At 44.1% G+C, this 18163-nt stretch overlaps 1 protein-coding gene across 2 annotated transcripts in view; it reads right to left on the bottom strand.

The window, feature by feature from the left end:
- The window catches only part of LOC307231436 (spondin-1-like), a gene marked incomplete at both ends in the record, with an annotated part of 100411 nt that overhangs the window by 19293 nt on the left and 62955 nt on the right, over positions 1 to 18163 (bottom strand). For both annotated transcript variants that reach the window (XM_080002139.1, XM_080002138.1), the window contains 2 exons: positions 6859 to 7060; positions 16053 to 16117. In XM_080002139.1, the coding sequence (XP_079858265.1) occupies positions 6859 to 7060; positions 16053 to 16117 (267 nt within the window). The remainder of the gene's footprint in view (positions 1 to 6858; positions 7061 to 16052; positions 16118 to 18163) is intronic.

Here is an 18163-nt window from a genome sequence, read left to right on the forward strand (position 1 = left end):
CAGACAGCTCACAAGAAACTGACTGAGACCAAAATGTTTGTGCAGAAGCAGTGAAAAAGTCAGTTTTGCATCATATGGTAGGTCCCCTTAAAAGGATTTATCAACTTGCCCGGGGAGTTGGCAAATATAGTGTAACGCTGGGGTACTGTGTACATGTGCGTTCTGTTGCTTTAATTGAGGGAGGTGTCACTGGTTGGGGATTGGCTGCAGGTTCTGTTCCGGAGGAGAGAAAAAGGAGGGAAGCGAAGGTGGTGGTTGTGTTTTGTTGGTGGTGCGCTCGGGGGAACGAAGTAGCTGAGAGACACTGGCCCGCATCTATAATTTACCTTGGGCTAGCCACCCTGTTATTTGTTTTAATCCAGTGCCCTCAACCTCGGGTTAGCTGTACGTCAGTACGTGACTGACAGGGAAATAAATCTGGGCTTAGTGTTTGAGTTAGCAACTTGGATCTTGTCTCCACGCCTCGTCTGTCAAGCTACCCTGCTAAACGTCACATTGGTGTCAGAAGTGGGATTTCCCACTAATCTACGGTAGCTAAAACGACGGCGATGGAGGAGAAAAGAATGCTGAGTGGAGTGCTAACCCCCCCTCCGTCTGTGGAAGCAAAAGTGAGTCAAGCGCGCTCGGATATAACTCTGGCGGAGATGGAGGCATGTTCGGGTGTAACAGAGATACAACGGAGGAAAGTAGGAGACGAATCGATTATCAACATCATAGTTCAGCATACACACCCGAAATGGAAAAGAGACTGTTCAGAGAGTGGCTGAAGACACGCTATGCGGCTGCGATGGAACAGCAACCCGGCAGCTCAGCTGCTGCTGCTGCACAGAGACGTGAATCTGGAGCTAGTTGGGAGGGTGCTATTCCAAAGCTGAGGGTTCTGAGTTTGGAAGATGAGCAGGATAGCCTTATGGGTGAAGATAAACAGGCTACTATTATTAACCGTGTGTTCGCCCAGCCTGAGGGATCAAGGAAACAAAATCATAATGTTGAACCAGTAAGATGCCTTGAGGGGGATTACAGGAGCTCGCCTACACTTAATGTGAGCGAAGGGGAGGAAAATGTGACTCAGCATGCTTACTACACCCCCTTGATGAGCCGTGATAACAGGCCCCCTGACAGCTCCCAGCACTCCGGTCAGCGGCCCCTTCCTGACCCAACTGTAATGCTGACTACTGCTCTCACTCAAGCCTTCAATGCAGCTATAGCTCGTGCCTCCTCGTCCCCGAATACCGCAGCAGCACCGGCAGCCACTCAGAGAAGAGACCAAGTTAAGGCTGGGCGATATGATGGCTCTACTGATTGGGAGACATATTGGGCTCAATTCAAGTTGATAGCCAGAGCCAACGGGTGGGACAAAATGGAGAAGGCGGTCCAGTTAGCCGCAGCCCTGGAGGGGGCGGCTAGAAGGGTTTTGTTGGACCTTTCAGACAGTGAAATGGCTGATCCACAGGCTATAGCAGAAGCCATAGAAAGACAGTTTGGTGATCCAACCAATAAGTCAACAGCCAGGCAAATGTTTAATGAGGGAACACGCAGAGAAGGAGAGAAGCTGGGCGTGTATGCAGCTGAATTACGCCGCCTGGCCCGTAAGGCGTTTCCAGAGTTCAGTAAAGAACAGAGGTTTATCCTTGCAAAGGAGGCGTTCATCAGCAGACTGAGGCCTGACAAGCTGCGGGAGCAGGTCCGACTCAGCAAACCTGAATCCTGGGAGGTCGCGCTGGAGCGCGCACAGGAGGTGGAGCATATCTTTATGGAAGGACGGCATTGGAGGCCTAAACGCAATGTTGATTCCCTTCCGCAGCGGGACACAGCTAGGCCCCCACCTAGGCCTCAGTATTCTAGGGGGGCACCAGATCAGGTCTGTTGGAGGAGTGGCCAAATGGGCCACATTCAGTATAACTGCCCAGAACTCTCTAATCCTATGCTCCTGCCCAACGCCAGCCGCCGGGAAACGGGGTGGGGAGCAGATGTGAGGAAGGTCACTCCGCTCCGGGCCGTTCACCTTCCATGTATTCGCCAGCTATGAATAACTGTGTCGGGGTTGCGGGTTCTGTACAACCACAGTCAGGGCTTAAGGTGTCCCGAGTGCTGTCCCTGATTAATGGAAGGCCTATATGTGCACTTGTTGATTCAGGTTCTTCTGTGACAATCATGGGTGGTCCCCCACTACCCCTGATATGCGGGGATGAAGGAAGTGGGGCGGTCCAGATGCCCAGCGTATTGGAGAAGGCAGAGACATGTGGGGAGGTTGCCCGAGAGGAAGGGCAATCAGAAACCATGCATTCACAAGGACACCTGCCACAAGAATCAGGCCCAGAGCTTCTGGTGTGCCTGGCCACGGAGCCTGCGATCAACAATACAGCAGTGAGTGGGGGCGAGACCCATGGTCTCCCGCAAGAACCACCGTCCCAGGAGCAAGTTATCAAGATGGTGCTGGATAAAAATAGAGAGGGGATGTCAGAAGAACAACAGCAACAGTTATGGGATGTTCTGTATGAGTTCCGGTCAGTCTTTGCCACGTCGCCCACTGACCTGGGGAGGACCCATTTGGTGCAGCATGAAATCAACACAGGCACGGAGCACCCCATTCGCCAGCGAGCACGGCGCATTCCGCTGAAGAAGCAGGAAGCTGCTGAACGATGTGTGGAGGAGATGTTGGAAGCTGGGGTGATTGAACCCTCAAGCAGCGCGTGGGTGTCGCTCGTGGTAATTGTGACGAAGAAAGGTGATTCAGGGTGGCGGTTTTGTGTCGATTTCAGACCACTGAATGACATAACTGTGAAGGACCGGTATCCCCTGCCCCGAGTTAATGATGCACTGGATGGGGTCAGAGGTATAGCCTGGTTCTCCTCGCTTGATTTGAGGAGCGGGTATTGGCAGGTCCCGCTGTCACCATAAGACCGGCCTAAGACGGCCTTCACAACAGGCTCTGGATTGTGGCAGTTCACGGTCATGCCTTTCAGGTTGTGTAACGCCCCAGCCACATTCGAAAGGCTCATGGAGAGAGTCCTTGCCCATGTCCCACCACAGAACAAGCAGGTCTATCTGGATGACATGCTGGTCCATGGTCCAGACTTCACTACTGCCTTACAGGCCCTTCGGTTGGCACTCTCCAAGTTCCAGGCGGCGGGGCTAAGGCTGAACCCAGAGAAGTGCAAGATGTTGCAGAGGGAACTAATTTTCCTGGGCCACAAAGTGAGCGGTCAGGGGATAGACACAGAGGAGAAGAAGGTTGCGGCAGTTCGGGACTGGCCGGTGCCGAAGAATGCTTCTGAGGTCCGCTCCTTCCTAGGTCTGGCGTCATATTATCGACGGTCATCGCAATGTTCTCAACGGCGGCTGCACCGTTGCACCGTCTGACATGTAACAATGTGAAGTTTGGATGGGGTCCTGACGAGCAACAAGCATTTGATGCGCTGAAAGCGGCCCTGTGTCGGTCCCCGGTTTTGTCTGCCCCAGATCCGGATGGGCAATATGTGTTGGACGCGGATGCGAGCAATGATGCTATGGGAGCGGTCCTGGCCCAGATCACCGAAAAAGGCAAGCAGGTGATTGCTTATTACAGCGAAACCTTCACTAAAGCAGAACGCAATTATTGTGTGACACAAAGAGAACTGCTGGTGGTGGTGGAGTCTGTGCACCACTTCAGGCACTACCTATGTGGGGTGAAATTCCTCATTCGAACAGATCATGCCTCTCTCAGATTGCTGAGGTCTTTCAAATAACCGGAGGGACAAGTGGCGAGGTGGTTGGAAAAGCTGCAAGAATACAACTTCTCAGTGGTGCACAGGCGAGGAAGTTCTCATACAAATGCTGACGGGCTCTCCAGGCGGCCATGTGAGAAGGAGTGTGCACAATGCAGCCGTGCCGAAGCGAATGATGCAGCAGGCAGGAGAGAGCAGGCTGTGAGATGTATGGCCCTGAGGTTGGATGTGACGATGGACTGGGCAGGCGAGCAGCAAGGGGACCCTGAGTTGTGTAAGGTCTTAGGCTGGCTGGCTGCTAACCGAAGACCGGATTGGTCGGAGATTGTGGCAGCTGGCCCGTCTCTGAGAGGACTGTGGTCGCAAGGGCATGACCTAGCGCTTCGTGATGGTGTGCTCTGTAGACGTTGGAAGGAGCCGGCATCGGGAAGAGAGAAGTGGCAAGTAGTTGTGCCGAAAAGCCGTCAGGAAGAGGTGCTGAGCTTCCATCATGGGCAGCCTGGGGTGGGGCACTTTGGCATTAACAAGACGCTGAATAGGGTGCGAGGGGGGTTCTATTGGAGCACCATGAGGTGTGACGTGGAAGCCTTTTGCCGGAAGTGTGATCCCTGTGTAGCCCGCAAAGGACCACAGGCTGAGACTGCGGGGGCACTGTGTACATGTGTGTTCTGTTGCTTTAATTGAGGGAGGTGTCACTGGTTGGGGATTGGCTGCAGGTCCTGTTCCGGAGGAGAGAAAAAGGAGGGAAGCGAAGGTGGTGGTTGTGATTGTTGGTGGTGCGCTCGGGGGAACGAAGTAGCTGAGAGACACTGCCCCGCATCTATCATTTACCTTGGGCTAGCCACCCTGTTATTTGTTTTAATCCAGTGCCCTCAACCTCGGGTTAGCTGTACGTCAGTACGTGACTGACAGGGAAATAAATCTGGGCTCAGTGTTTGAGTTAGCAACTTGGATCTTGTCTCCACGCCTCATCTGTCAAGCTACCCCGCTAAACGTCACATTGGTGTCAGGCCACTGGGGCAGTCGTTATGTTCAGCCCTCTCTTTTATAATATAATCCACCAGGGAGCCACGACCCTCAGTTTGAAAACCACCGATACTCCCAAACACTCCTCAAAGCAGGTATGAATGGTGGAGGAAAGTCATTGAGCGGAAAAGTGTGACTTTTTATTCTCCTTTTTTTCCCTAGGCAGCCACCTGGTCCAACCTCCCTGTCTGTTTGATCCCACAATGCATCATTTATCAATCGTGTCATAAATCTCTTTAATAAGAGATTCGTCACACTGTGTCTGTGTTCATGCATGAGCTTATTTTGGGTACGGCATCAATAAAAAAATAAATAAAAAAAATCACTTCAGAACACGAACTACCAGACGTTAACCATTCTCTTTGTTGTTTCAAATCCCCCCCCTCCAAAAACTTTTTTTAGTGCAACATTTCCCAGAGAAACTTTTGGTGAAACACTTTGCTGAGATGCCGAATGGGACAAGAAGCAGACATCTAAACCAAAGTGCTCATTAGAATGGATGACAACTGGTATCTTCATTTGTTGCGCTGGTACAACAATGTAAACTATTCCCTTTGTAGTTAGAATATCACCCACCACTGCTGTTTTGACTTCAGACTGGGACATAATTTGGAGAAGTGAAAGCAAAAAGTGGAAAAAGTGTTGGAGGTCATTTATACTCATGAATACTACCCATATGACTCATACTCAAAGGAAATGATCTGGCTCTTTATGTGCACAAAAACTGCAATGACCATGGATAGAGACGCAATCCTCAACCATACATGTAGGTGGCAGTCATTCAATATCTTGCACGAATAGACAAATTGATCTGGTACAAATGGTTTCGGCAGAGAGAGAAAAAAATACAAAAAAGCAAAACAAGTTCAGTATAAGTTCAAGGAATAGTTAGTTAACTACTAATCCGTGTAAACATTGAAGTGAATGTGGGTCCCTGGGAGGAAGTGGAGCCAGAAGACATTGGATCCGTTATAGAAAAAGCCACATGGACACAAAAGGTTTGAATCCAGTGCTTTTCTGCCTCAGAGCGCATGCTATCAACACAAGGATGGTCCTCTGTGTCTTCTTTGTGCGCGAACAGATTGGAAACCGTACTCTTCGGCCTGACACCTTTTCCCTCAAAAGGCTTCTACCGTCCCCCTCCCCCCAGCGATCAGTGCGTTCAGATTGAAACAATACACAGGAGCCCATGTCGAGTCAAGTGCAAATGAATCACCAGGGTCAGAGCCCACCCGGGCGGTTTCACTGCTTGGCAGCGTACGAGTTGAATGCAGCTTTCAGATTGCACCGAAGGAACGGCATGCACATCAATGGAGGCAGACAGAAGGTGCCTGGAAACACGTATCCATCTCCACAAAAGTGACAGGAGTGGAGGTAAAGAGGGGTTTTATTAATGCCCGCCGGAAGAAGGTGTTTACAGCGTTCTCTCATTAAGCTGAGGCAGCTTGGATATGAAAAAGCATGAGGGAAAAAAGCAGCAGCAAAGTAAAATACGTTACGTGAATATTGACGGAAAAAGGAAGGCATATTCTTGATCTTAATAAACATGGCTCAGTAAATACAGCATACACCATATGCTGTGTGACAGCTGTTGCAGCATATTTACTGTATAGAAATAATTATGTTCAGCATCATCGAGTAAGTTTTCTAAATTACACTTTAAGGTGTCCAAATGATGTTATAATTCTGTACATACATTTTATACATTTCTGTATTGTATACATTTCTGGGATCCCTTGTGTTAGAAATGAAAGTGTGACTGGGTACAAATTTTTATTTTCTGACCTGTGCACCAAGCTGGAGTTCAGGGTTCATCCGTGGTGGTAATTTGGGTTTCCTTCCCAGAGAACTGTTACTTTTACTCTGGCATGTAGTTCATTCCATGGTCACCCGCAATGCATGCAGAAAGTTTTCTATACATAGAATATTTTTCTCCTTTTCTGGAGTTTTGGGAGTCTGAGGACATACAGTAGAGTCTTGACTGCTACTGTTTAACAGCAACCCAAAAACACAACAATGACTGAGGGCTATGCAAATAAACCTGATGCACATCTACAAGTCTCACTCTCTTTGCCACGTGAATGTGTTCTAAAAAGAACACCGATACGAGGATACGATGCAATACCTCATACGTGACGCCGCCGTCTGTGCCCGCGTCCCAGGGTATGAGGTCAACCTCCAGCCTCTGGACCCAGCCGCACTCCTTGGTGCAAAGGTCCTCTCCGGGCAGACCGACGTTCCAGTCCGGACTGGGACCCAGCATGGTGAGGAAGGACATCAGGTGGCGCATGCGGTCCACGGAAAACTCGGCCGAAGGGGGCGCTCGCCTGGGGAAACAATATCGTCATGATATTGAAGATATTGGCATTCCATCTTGTGAACTCTTACTTTGGAGAAATGACAGTTTTAGATTCAGAAGACATACGCCTCTTGTGTATCACATATTGAAGCCGTTTCTTGTGCTTTAATAACATGGAATGCGCCAAACTGATAGCATGTCAGTTTAAGATAACACATCATTAATCCTTATTCAGGTGTTACAGCAGCAGATGTTTGCAGAACACTAATTGTAGGCAGTGTCACCGCGTGAAGCTGTGAATTTGATCTATTTATGCCACGGCAATGTGAAATACTCTATTCTGATTGGTCAATGGCAGCAATCAGTGGTTAGTTATTCCTGAATAATAACAGCTGTCTGTTAATAAAGACCGGTGTCACGGGCAACCATTACTCAGCCTGGTTTCACGTCCCTCGTTTCACTGCGCTTACAGGCTAAGGCTAACACAAGCTGGCGGAGACTTCTTGTGACGATTATCCATTTTGGAAACTACAATGGATACATGCTGTTACGTCCAATTACATATTGATAACAGCAAATGTTATGTCAAATGCAATTGTTTTTTTTGTTTTTTTTTCAGATTAAATCACAGTTTCCATTACAAAAAATTGCTGCCGGTCCATGTTTCCTGGAAGATTTCAATTTTCCGGACAAATGGGAGAGAGAGTCAAATATTATCTGTATCTATTGAGCTTAAAAACAATTGATAGGCAGGCTATATTATGAATGAAATCATGAATGCACGTCGTTTTATAATATTCTTTTATTGAATATTCAAAATAAAATAAGTCCCATCAGTTAACTCTGTTTTAAAAATAAATAAACAAAACACATATTAAGATTTAAACAAGTAACAAGTGCAGCTGCTGTAATTAACATTTTACTCGAATAAAATGTTGATAAAATCAAAAAACAAATATGGTAAGTAGGTTTAAAAAAAAATAATTAAAGTTTATGGTGTTACATGTCTTGTCAATATATTTTACACAATGGATATTTACCGTCTGCTTTGAGTCAGAACTTATATGTCCAAAGACATTATGGATGTATGTCATTGTTGTCACATGACATCATCTTTCTGCTTCTCTGAGTTCTGGACGCTGTGCTCTGTCGCTGCTCCATGTGTGTTTACAAGCAACCTGTCCACTAGGGAGGGGGTGGGGCTTATTTCTGTCGACTAACGTGATTGGTTAGAGGTGACAGGTCAGCCTTAGAACGTCCAAACTTATTGGCTTTCTGTTGCAACTTGCCAAACGTGGAAATGAACAGATCTGGGGATTTCTTTTTTTTATCAAAATGATCGGGTCTATTTGATTTTGAAATAGAGGACAAAAATATTGTGCTTATTATCGTTCTCGTTTTATCACCCAGCACAGATTAAAATTGTGCTTAGAAGGAATTATTTTCACCAGACATTATGACGAGAGAGCTTTAAAAAGTTGGACGTTGTTCCGGTCAAAAAACAGTAATTACCAGATAACACAAACTCTGGCTTGAATACTTACATTGTTGCTGTGTTAGTGACGTCGTTGTGGACTTATTGTCTTAGTGTAAGTTAAGAATCGCAAGCTTTGCAGTGAGAAATTGCAATATTCCATCTCAATGCATTCTTTTATATAGAAGGTAGCTGTGTAATAGGCAGGATAATAATCTACAACCAGCTGATCAATATCGCAAAATAATGCCCTTCAGAACGACACCAGATTTCACTTGAGTCCTGATCACCCTCAGAAACTCACCCTCTGCACAAAATCACACAAATCATTGTAGACCAAAAAAAAAATGAAATCAGTGGATGAAAAAGTAAAACTAAATAAAAGCACAAAGTGCGCAAATTGGGCCCCGATCACTCCCTCTGAGGACACACACACACACACACACACACACACACACACACACACACACACACACACACACACACACACACACACACACACACACACACACACACACACACACACACACACACACACACACACACACTATTTATCTATTAGAGGTGTACCAACAAAAATATCTGTCTTTGTATCTGTGTTTTGGACAGAAGACCGGAGCTGGGCGTGGTTTACATGTTATATGCAATTGTTGTGCCTTCAAAGCAAAACATTCATTTAATATTGGCATATTTATTAATTATGAAATATTCATCCATTGCTCCATGGTCCAGTTCTGACGCTGGTAGGCGCATTGTAGGCATTTTCGGCGGTGGACAGGGGTCAGCATGGGCACTCTGACTGGTCTGCGGCTGCACAGCCCCATACACAGCAAGCTACGATGCACTGCTCTAACTTTTTTAGCAATTTGTGCTACAGCAGCTCTTCTGTGGGATCTGACGAGACGGGCTAGACTTCACTCCTCACGTGCATCAATGAGCCTTGGGCGTGATGACCCTGTCGCCTGTTCACCGGTTGTCCTTCCTTGGATCACTTTTGGTAGGTACTGACCACTGCATACCGGGAACACCCCACAAGACCTGCTGTTTTGGAGATGCTCTGACCCAGTTCTCATCACAATTTGGCCCTTCTCAAAGTCGCTCAGATCCTTAAGCTAGGCTTGGACAGAATGACAATTAAATATTTAATCGGCAATCGACACCATCGGAAACTGATCGCGGAGAGTGAGAGAGGAGAGAGGAGCTGTCTAGAGCCCCTTTCACACATAGTTCCCGGTAAATTACAGGGATAACCTTTCCGGCACCACTAGCGAGTTTCACTATTCACAGAAGCAGCTACATTCCGGAACACTTTCGTCTTGCACCCTGTCACACCTGCCATGATAATGCTGGAATAGATGGGGCAAGAGACAGTCCAGCAGAAGTCACCCGGTGCGTCCCGGTCCGCACCCACCGCGCCAGTTAGCAACCCACGGAGCTGCAGTGCATCACTTGCGCGCAACCATTAGGATGTATCTGGAGGTAGCACGCATATAAAAATAAATATTTATATGAAATAAATCCTGAAATACTCTATATAAACGAGGCAATGAATATATAAATAAATGTAAATATAAATATACAAATGAGTAAATATATGTCCGATGGACCGAGCGAAGGCGTTGGTGCGCCTGAGCCCACACCTGCGCAGGCCAAAGTGGAGGGATCTTTCATTCCGATTCATGGGATCATCACTTTCATTGCACCGTGGGGTTTCGTGAGAACCTCCTGTCTTTTTACGTGCTAACGTCAGCAGTGAAAGAGAGGTATCACAGAGTTTTTTAAATTTTTCCTCCAGACAGTGGTATGCTGGTGAACCGTGTGTGCACGCCAGTTTCCGAGTTTTTATTTTAGGTCTACTTATAGTTATAGTTATATATATTTTAGATCTAGTTTCCTAACTGAGTTAAGGGACTGTCCCGTTCCAAAAAAACGTGTCGCCCTCCCCGTCCCGTGCCACGTCACGCACGTCTCCTTATCCTTTCCATTGCTATAGGGCTTCGTAAAAACGAGATGTTTTTGTGTAAATTCTTTACTTGTAAAAAATAAATCCTGCACACGTAGACTGCATTTGCAATACGTTCTACAGTATGCGTTCGCACCCCCACTTCCCAATAGAACATAAATCGGCAATCGCTGCTCCCCAGCGATCCCCGATTGGATTGCGGACCTTACACTTGCCCATTTTTCCTGCTTCCAACACATCAACTTCAAGAAGTGACTGTTCACTTGCTGCCTAATATTTCCCCCCCTTGACAGGTGCCATTGGAACCTGATGATCTATGTTATCCACTTTGCCTGTCAGTGGTTTTAATGTTAAAACAAATAAATAAAAGATTACGGTGAAATTAAGATGGAATATATCTATTTCTGGTCAGTTTGTAATGGCCTTGAGGACGAAGGGTAGGTGGAGCACAATTTCAATTTCAATTTGTCATTGGTTCTGCCAATATGTCAATCAAGAGGACACAATCAAAATCTAAATGGTATTTCTCCCACATGGACTAGGCGCCACGGGCCACAGAGCTGCTTGTGCTACATTAGATGAGATACTGATGTAACTCACGGCATTCAGAAATGACGCAATTGTATTTGCAGTAATTATTTCCATTAGTTCCTACAAGGCTTGTGTGGCATCAGTGGTTCACAAGGTCCTTGTGGTCTGTCCGTGGTCTTAGGTACCAGATGTGTTCACGCCGCAGACTACCATTTAAATTAGGAAATTTTGATTGTGCGATTGTTTGTGTACAGCAAGAAATCTAATTAAATGTGTGTGTGTATATATATATATATATATATACACACACAAACATATACTGTATATTAATGTCAAAAGATAGAATTCTGTATTTAATTCTGTGCTGTAAATAAAAATTAAAACAAATATAAATTCCAATATTTACACCTAAAAACTTTCTATAGATATGGATGTTAATAATACAATACCAGATATACTGAATATTTGTAATGTAGATTTTTAATATGTTTAATATATTTTATGTAGACAGGGACCCATCTGTACAAGATGAGTTTTTTATTATTAATTCTGAGCTAGGGTGCAGCTGGACCTAGAGGTGAAACCCATTGGCTCTGCAGTTTACACAACTTTAACTTGTTTATTTTACACAAATGTAGGTCCCTCCATCACCAGCACTCCAAATACAGCTCCAAGCACTCTAAGTAAGTTGGATTCTTGATCATTGCCATCCAAGTGTCCAGGCAGTTATACACCAACTAGTTGCCCTTTTCAACTGTGGTCACCTGGAACTTTCAATAACCTGGGACTTTTCAGAACCTGTGAAAGTTCTAGGATTGAGTTTTGTTGCCATTACCACACCAACCAACAGTGAAGTTTAAAAATGCGACAGTTGTACTACCTACTTCATTTTTAATGGCATGTTGTGCATGTGAAAACAACAGCTGCAAAATGGAATAAGTTGTTATGTTAATCGTATTTTTAATTACATTCACTCTTGTGAGGATGGCAACCACTTGGCTCGGCAGTTGGTTGGATTTCAGGCTGTTTGCTGCTGGCAGCTGCCTGAATCCAACAGCCTAAAATCCAACCTACAACGCCCAAGAAAGATAGGGGGTCAAAATCCCTGAGACAAGAAGACAAAAAACAAAAAGGATTAAAGGATTACCAAATTCAATCGATTAGTACCTGCACCTCTCAGTTTACATTTTTCCATTTGTTTTCATAGTTTGTTGTTTGGCCCTGGCAGAATTTAGTGGCAGTGTTGTTTTGTAGCCCTCTTATGATGGCATATGTTTACGGAAGCGTTACATCAGTGCTTGATCAGTCAAGGTTGACAGCAGTGAAAAGTCCTTCCAAAGGTTCTCAAAATTTACTATCTCCTCCAGAACAGAACAGGGATGAAATTAGGTTTCAGGAACTTTGCCACCTTGAGCCAACCACAGGTTGTGCATTTGTGTATTGTTAATGAGACTACAGCCTCCAAATTCTCCTCCTTATTCATACATAATAAATAATACATTTTATAAATTCCTCTAATGTAGACAATTTGGTTGATGGCTTTAATTACCTCTGCTCCTCTACAATAAACACTGTGGAACCTATGAGAGTTAAGGTTAAAAAAGGGCCTTAGGACAATTGCTCAAATGCTCAAATTGTTATATTTTAGATGATTCCTGCACACCAGCATACGTGAGGGTCATCTTTAAGAAGCTGGACAAGATGGAACAATCTCTGGAGACCATTAAGTCCATTTTAACCAAAGACACGAGGTCTGATGTCCCGCACACAGACACACAAACTAATAAAGCGACAACCTATTTTCACATACCACCTTCTTTCTATGAGCTGTGTCCTTTAGCTTTTCAGAACTTCTTCAAGTTCTTCCAGAGGCTTTAGTGGCCTGGTGAGCGCTTCAATCGCAGGGACACCGGACCTCATGTGTAGTATTAGTAGTACCACGATAGTAGTAGAATGAGCAGTCGTAAAAGAACAAGATGGTTGCTAGACATGGCTCGTGTGAGGTTGCAGCATACATGAAAGCCAACAGTAACCACTATTTATGTGGAGTGCTACAAACTGTTATTGCACCCTTCAGATTTGAAACAGATAGACAGACAGATAGAAGAACCGACCAACAGTGACTTGTACTAGCTGCTGGTCGCAGCAAAAAAGAAAAAGAAAAAAAATAATAATAAAAAAGGCTTGACAAATCAGAAATGATTCTAATTTAACTTTCAATTGATACTTTTGTCATGATGCAGGTGGACCCTCTGTGACTGAGGACAATGAAAATGGAGCAGCACCTGAGGGGAGCAGAAGCCCCTCCCTGTTTAGTCAGAGTCTGCAGACTCTGACTAAACAGATCAAAGTATATATTTAATATGGTAATAATATATATAAATATATAAATGCATATATACATACATACATACATACTGTACATACATACATACATACATACATACTGTACATACATACATACATACATACATACATATATAATTTTTTACATATTTTTTAAATGTCAATTTTATTTAATAAAAATATATAACATAAAATTAATATGCAGCTCCAGTGTTCAGGGGCTTTGCCAGGTTTTTGTTTGACACACAAAATAAATAAATGAATGAAAAAAGTAATTCTGTTGAAAGACTTTTGAATATTGATGTATTGTCAACCTTTTACATGTGTCAATAACCCAATTCCAATAGTTAGGTAAATTATCAAAGTCATCCTAGTGACCACAGTGGTCACTCCAGTTACCCAGGAATTTTGAGTTGAAGAGTTACAGGAATGTTATGTGATAATGTTCTAATAATTTCAAGATATTTCAATGAAATGTCCACACAAAACATTTTTATAATGTTTTTAAAGGACGTTATCCTACCCCTACTAAAAATCCCAATTTAAAGAAACCTGTCGCTGAAAAAAATTTGAGAATGTTAGGGTATATTGTTCTAACAATTTTATCAAACCCATTTTAATTAGGTTATCACCAAACATTTTTTGAATGTTTTTAGAGAACGTTATCTTAGCTATAGGAAGAACATTCCGGGAACAAATATTTTTAGAACAAACAAATTCAAGCTGGTCAGCTGTGCAACAGTGTGCATGTTGCTGTGTTTGTTGGTTTCAGTTTTTTTCCTCCATGTACTTGACTGCACACATTTTGTCATTCGTAAAAAAATGCTACGGCTTGAGAAGTGAGTTATTTTAAGAGAGGCTCAGTGGCTTTCTGTGTAAAACTAATTTAAAAAAGTGATTTGTATACTTCAAACTTTGTGTCTGTCTTTGTGCTCGTTCGTTGATATTTTTATTATTTTTATTTTATGTGGCTGTGCATGCCTTCTCATTAGCAAAAATAACAGTAGTACAACATATCGCGAATGACAGACATAGCTTGAAGGGGTAATTACACAGATGTTTTGCAGAAGATATGGTTTGTTTTTGCAGTGGTGTTGCGGATGTGTGCGGACTAAGGGCCTGAATTAAACTAAACTGCTAATTGCTCTTAGACGAGGGCGTACCTGTAGGGTACCAGTATCAATATATATCCCAAGTCGTTCTAGCTATAAAATACAGAAAAGGGAAGGGCATACTAAGGTTACACAACTTGAAAACTAAGTTTCATTATAAGATTTTTTTTTTTTACTGTATAAATCTATTATGCATGTGTTGGAAGTAACAATTGCATAATTTGCCTTAATGTACTAGATTGCAAAAATAATTTGTATTTTGTTTATATACATATGTATCTATGAATATACATACACACATACATACATTGTAGGCTTTGTACCTCTATGGTAATGGTACATGGCGACGGCCAAGAACATTGGGGTGTAGAAATATTGAGCAAACTGATTCATCAAGTTGTGTAAAATATCAACCGCAAACCTACCTTTCATAGGCATTTTACATCTAAGATTAATTATTTCTCAAGCAAGTATTAAGAGAAAAAACGATTTCAGAAATTTGAGACCTCATTTTTTGTGCAAGCTTGGTGCAAATTCAGTGGGTGAATGTTGTCTCTTTGGATGCAAGGTAATTGTATTGGCGTCCTTTTTTTCCCGAATACTCTTGTTAAAATGTCTTAAAGTCCCTGTAAAGTGAAAATAAATATGTGTTCTGAGTTTGTCACACAACAGAAAAATGGGTTATTAACCACTTCATTCATTCATTTCAATGATTAAAAAAAGAATCGGCCGGTATATAAAATTAGGTTTCAAAAACCCCGGGGGAAAAAAAGGCAGTCCTATCTGTTCTGAAATGCTGGGGGCGTGTCCGCTGAAGGCGCTGAAACCAGGCCCAGTCGTGTTAAACGTTTCCATTGGAGTAAGTAACTTCCTTGTTTAAAAGTTCTGCTGAGCCCCGTCCTGTGGGTCTAGTTTCTCACCTCAACGTGCGGCTATCTGGCTGCGGGACTCCCCGCTCTCCGGTGCTGGCTAACGTAACCCAACCCCGCGCGTTCAAACCAACAGAACGGTTCTTTTTTTGCTCCGGGCGTCCGTGGCATGAGTTCACGGTCTCCCTGAAGACGCCTTTTATTTCTAGTATTAATTAAGTATGATATGTCACATCATCAGGTCATGATTTAGTCCCGCCCCAAAAATCCGGACCACTAAATTGGTGAGAAATAGTTTAACGGTCTAACTCCACAATTCAGTACGACATCGTTCAGTCTTGTCACATGTTTTCAGCAATTACTTTTGAACATGTATAATGTGTTTAGAAACAAATCACTGAATTCCATTTACAGGGACTTAAAAATATATTAGATTTTGCACATGTTTATGTTGTTGCTTCATAAAATGAAAAAACCTCACCCTTTAGCAAAGTCTAACCATTAAATAATTAATGGTTAGACTTAGCATTGCTCATGCTTAATCTTGCCAACGTGTGTGCTACATCTAACCATTAATAATTTCATGGTAAGTTCACATTTTCACAGCCTATACATACGTGCGCGGCTCAAGTCAGAGTCGCAAAAGTACCTCAGTTCTCCTTCATTTCCGGAGAGCGCTGGAAAGGGGAAATCAGGGCAAACACGTGTCCCTAACCAATACTCACAGATTGAGCGGCTGCCATGCCGGCCACTGAGCCTTGGTTTTAATGACAGTCAGTACTTCATCTCCCTGCAGAGGGAGGAAGAGAGGGATGGGGTGGGGAGGGAAAGAGACATAAAACAGTTTGTCATTTAACGGGTGAACATAAGGGGAGAGATGGAGCAAGAGTAAGACATAGAGAGGCATGGGATAACGACAGAATACAGCGCCGAAATTGACAAATGTACGTGACTCGGGGTGCTCTTGTCCAAGTGCAGCAAAAGCGGTTTCCAATTTTCAAAAAGGCTGATAGGGGAGAGAGAGAGAGAGAGAGAGAGAGAGACAAAACAATGCGCGTTCCTCATCACCACAGAATGTGACATAAATTGCCGCGACACACACCACAAGAAACGTGTGAATATCTCCCTTCTGTCATCCATTTAAACATGGAACCTCAACTTGCAACCGCAAGCTGTACCCTGTTTAATCCAAGGAGTGTTTTCCACGTTTACGTATGCATGTCGTCTCACGCACGCTCCACCTCGCCGGACACACACACACACACACACACACACACACACACACACACACACACACACTAGAGCTGCATGCAGAGACACCAACACACCGCAAACACACATACTGTACTACACACCAGCACGGCTCTGGTTTGGGACTTTAGTTGTGACCGAAAAAAATATATTTTTCTTTTTTTTTCTGGGTGATTGAAGGGCCCAACAGCCGCCCGTGAAAGCCCCTCTCCCCCCTGGGGTCTGTGTGATGAAAACATGTGCGTGTGCATGAGTGTGTGCGTGTGTGTGTGCGTGTGTGTGTGTGTGAGTCCCCGCCGCGTGTATGAAAACGGCTTTAGAAGTCAATGTCAACCCTCTCGCTGTGTCCTCTTCCAAAAACTCACAGGCACTCGGAGATTGAGAGAGACAAACACAGACAGAGACGGTGGGGGTGGGGGGAGGGGGACTGATACTTGAGCACTGAGGCGGACAGACAGACACGCACCGACACCCTTAAACCAGCCGACAAAGACAGAGAGGCGGACGTGCTGGCAGAGGCACACAAACAGAGATATGCAATGACGGACAGAAACAAGACATGCAGACACCAACAAAAAAGTGTGTGCGCGAAAGGAGAGGGAAATGGCGCGCCCGCAGACAGGCAGTCAGCCAGATGAGGAGCATAGACAGCAAAGGAAAGGCAACCAGACTACACGACTCCAATAGCTATTCCATTTTTGAGCACACTCGTCGCTGATTTCCCGATAAAGTAATTAAGTCAGGGAAGTCAGGATGTCGGGGCTAAATTGAAACAGAGAATATCCGCAATTGGGAAAATAATACAAAACCAGAAGGCAAATCAAACACGTCAGATATTATATATGAGACGTGCCTTTATTTGAGGTGTTTCTGACACATATGGGAACACATAATTTGTCTGTAATTGAGAAAACATTGACTATACATCAGTCATTGTGCATCAACTGCAGCAAAACTAAAAATACTTCAGTTCAGGGACATCGTGGTGAGGAAGAAACAACACAGGAAGAACGACAACCCAGCGATAACTGAAGGGAGAGGAGGCACACGAGGTGTTCAGTATGAAGGTCGAGTATTTGAAGTGGAGTAGGGACAAGATGAGAGGACGAGGGGGATTGTGGGAGGTATTGAACGTAGCAGGACGATCAGGTTGGAGCTGGAGGAGAGGTGTACAGCATGTGAGGAGGAGAAAAGAAGGAAATGGAAGTATGTCGGCAAAGCCAAGCATTCATGATATCTATGTTATGTATATATAACGTATACTGTATGGCATTTTCGTCGTCATATCGTGACACCGTATCAAAGTCTACATTAACCACGTTCATTCAGCGGCTCTGTGGAATACTCGATTCTGATTGGTCAAAAGCAGAAATCAGCTTTTAGTTAATTCTGAATAATGACCGACAATCAGTTAATAATGACTGTTGCCACAGGCAGCCACTTTTCCGCCTGGATTCATGTCCGTTGTATCGCTCCGCCTACATGCGTGATGAGACCTGATGAGATGAATGTGGACATCTATATCAACATCACCAACGTCCCATTCAGCTTTGAATCATTTCACGATTAGTGGAAATGTCCAATT

This window comes from Zeus faber, assembly GCF_960531495.2.
Source record: "Zeus faber genome assembly, chromosome: 6".
Lineage (NCBI taxonomy): Eukaryota > Metazoa > Chordata > Actinopteri > Zeiformes > Zeidae > Zeus > Zeus faber.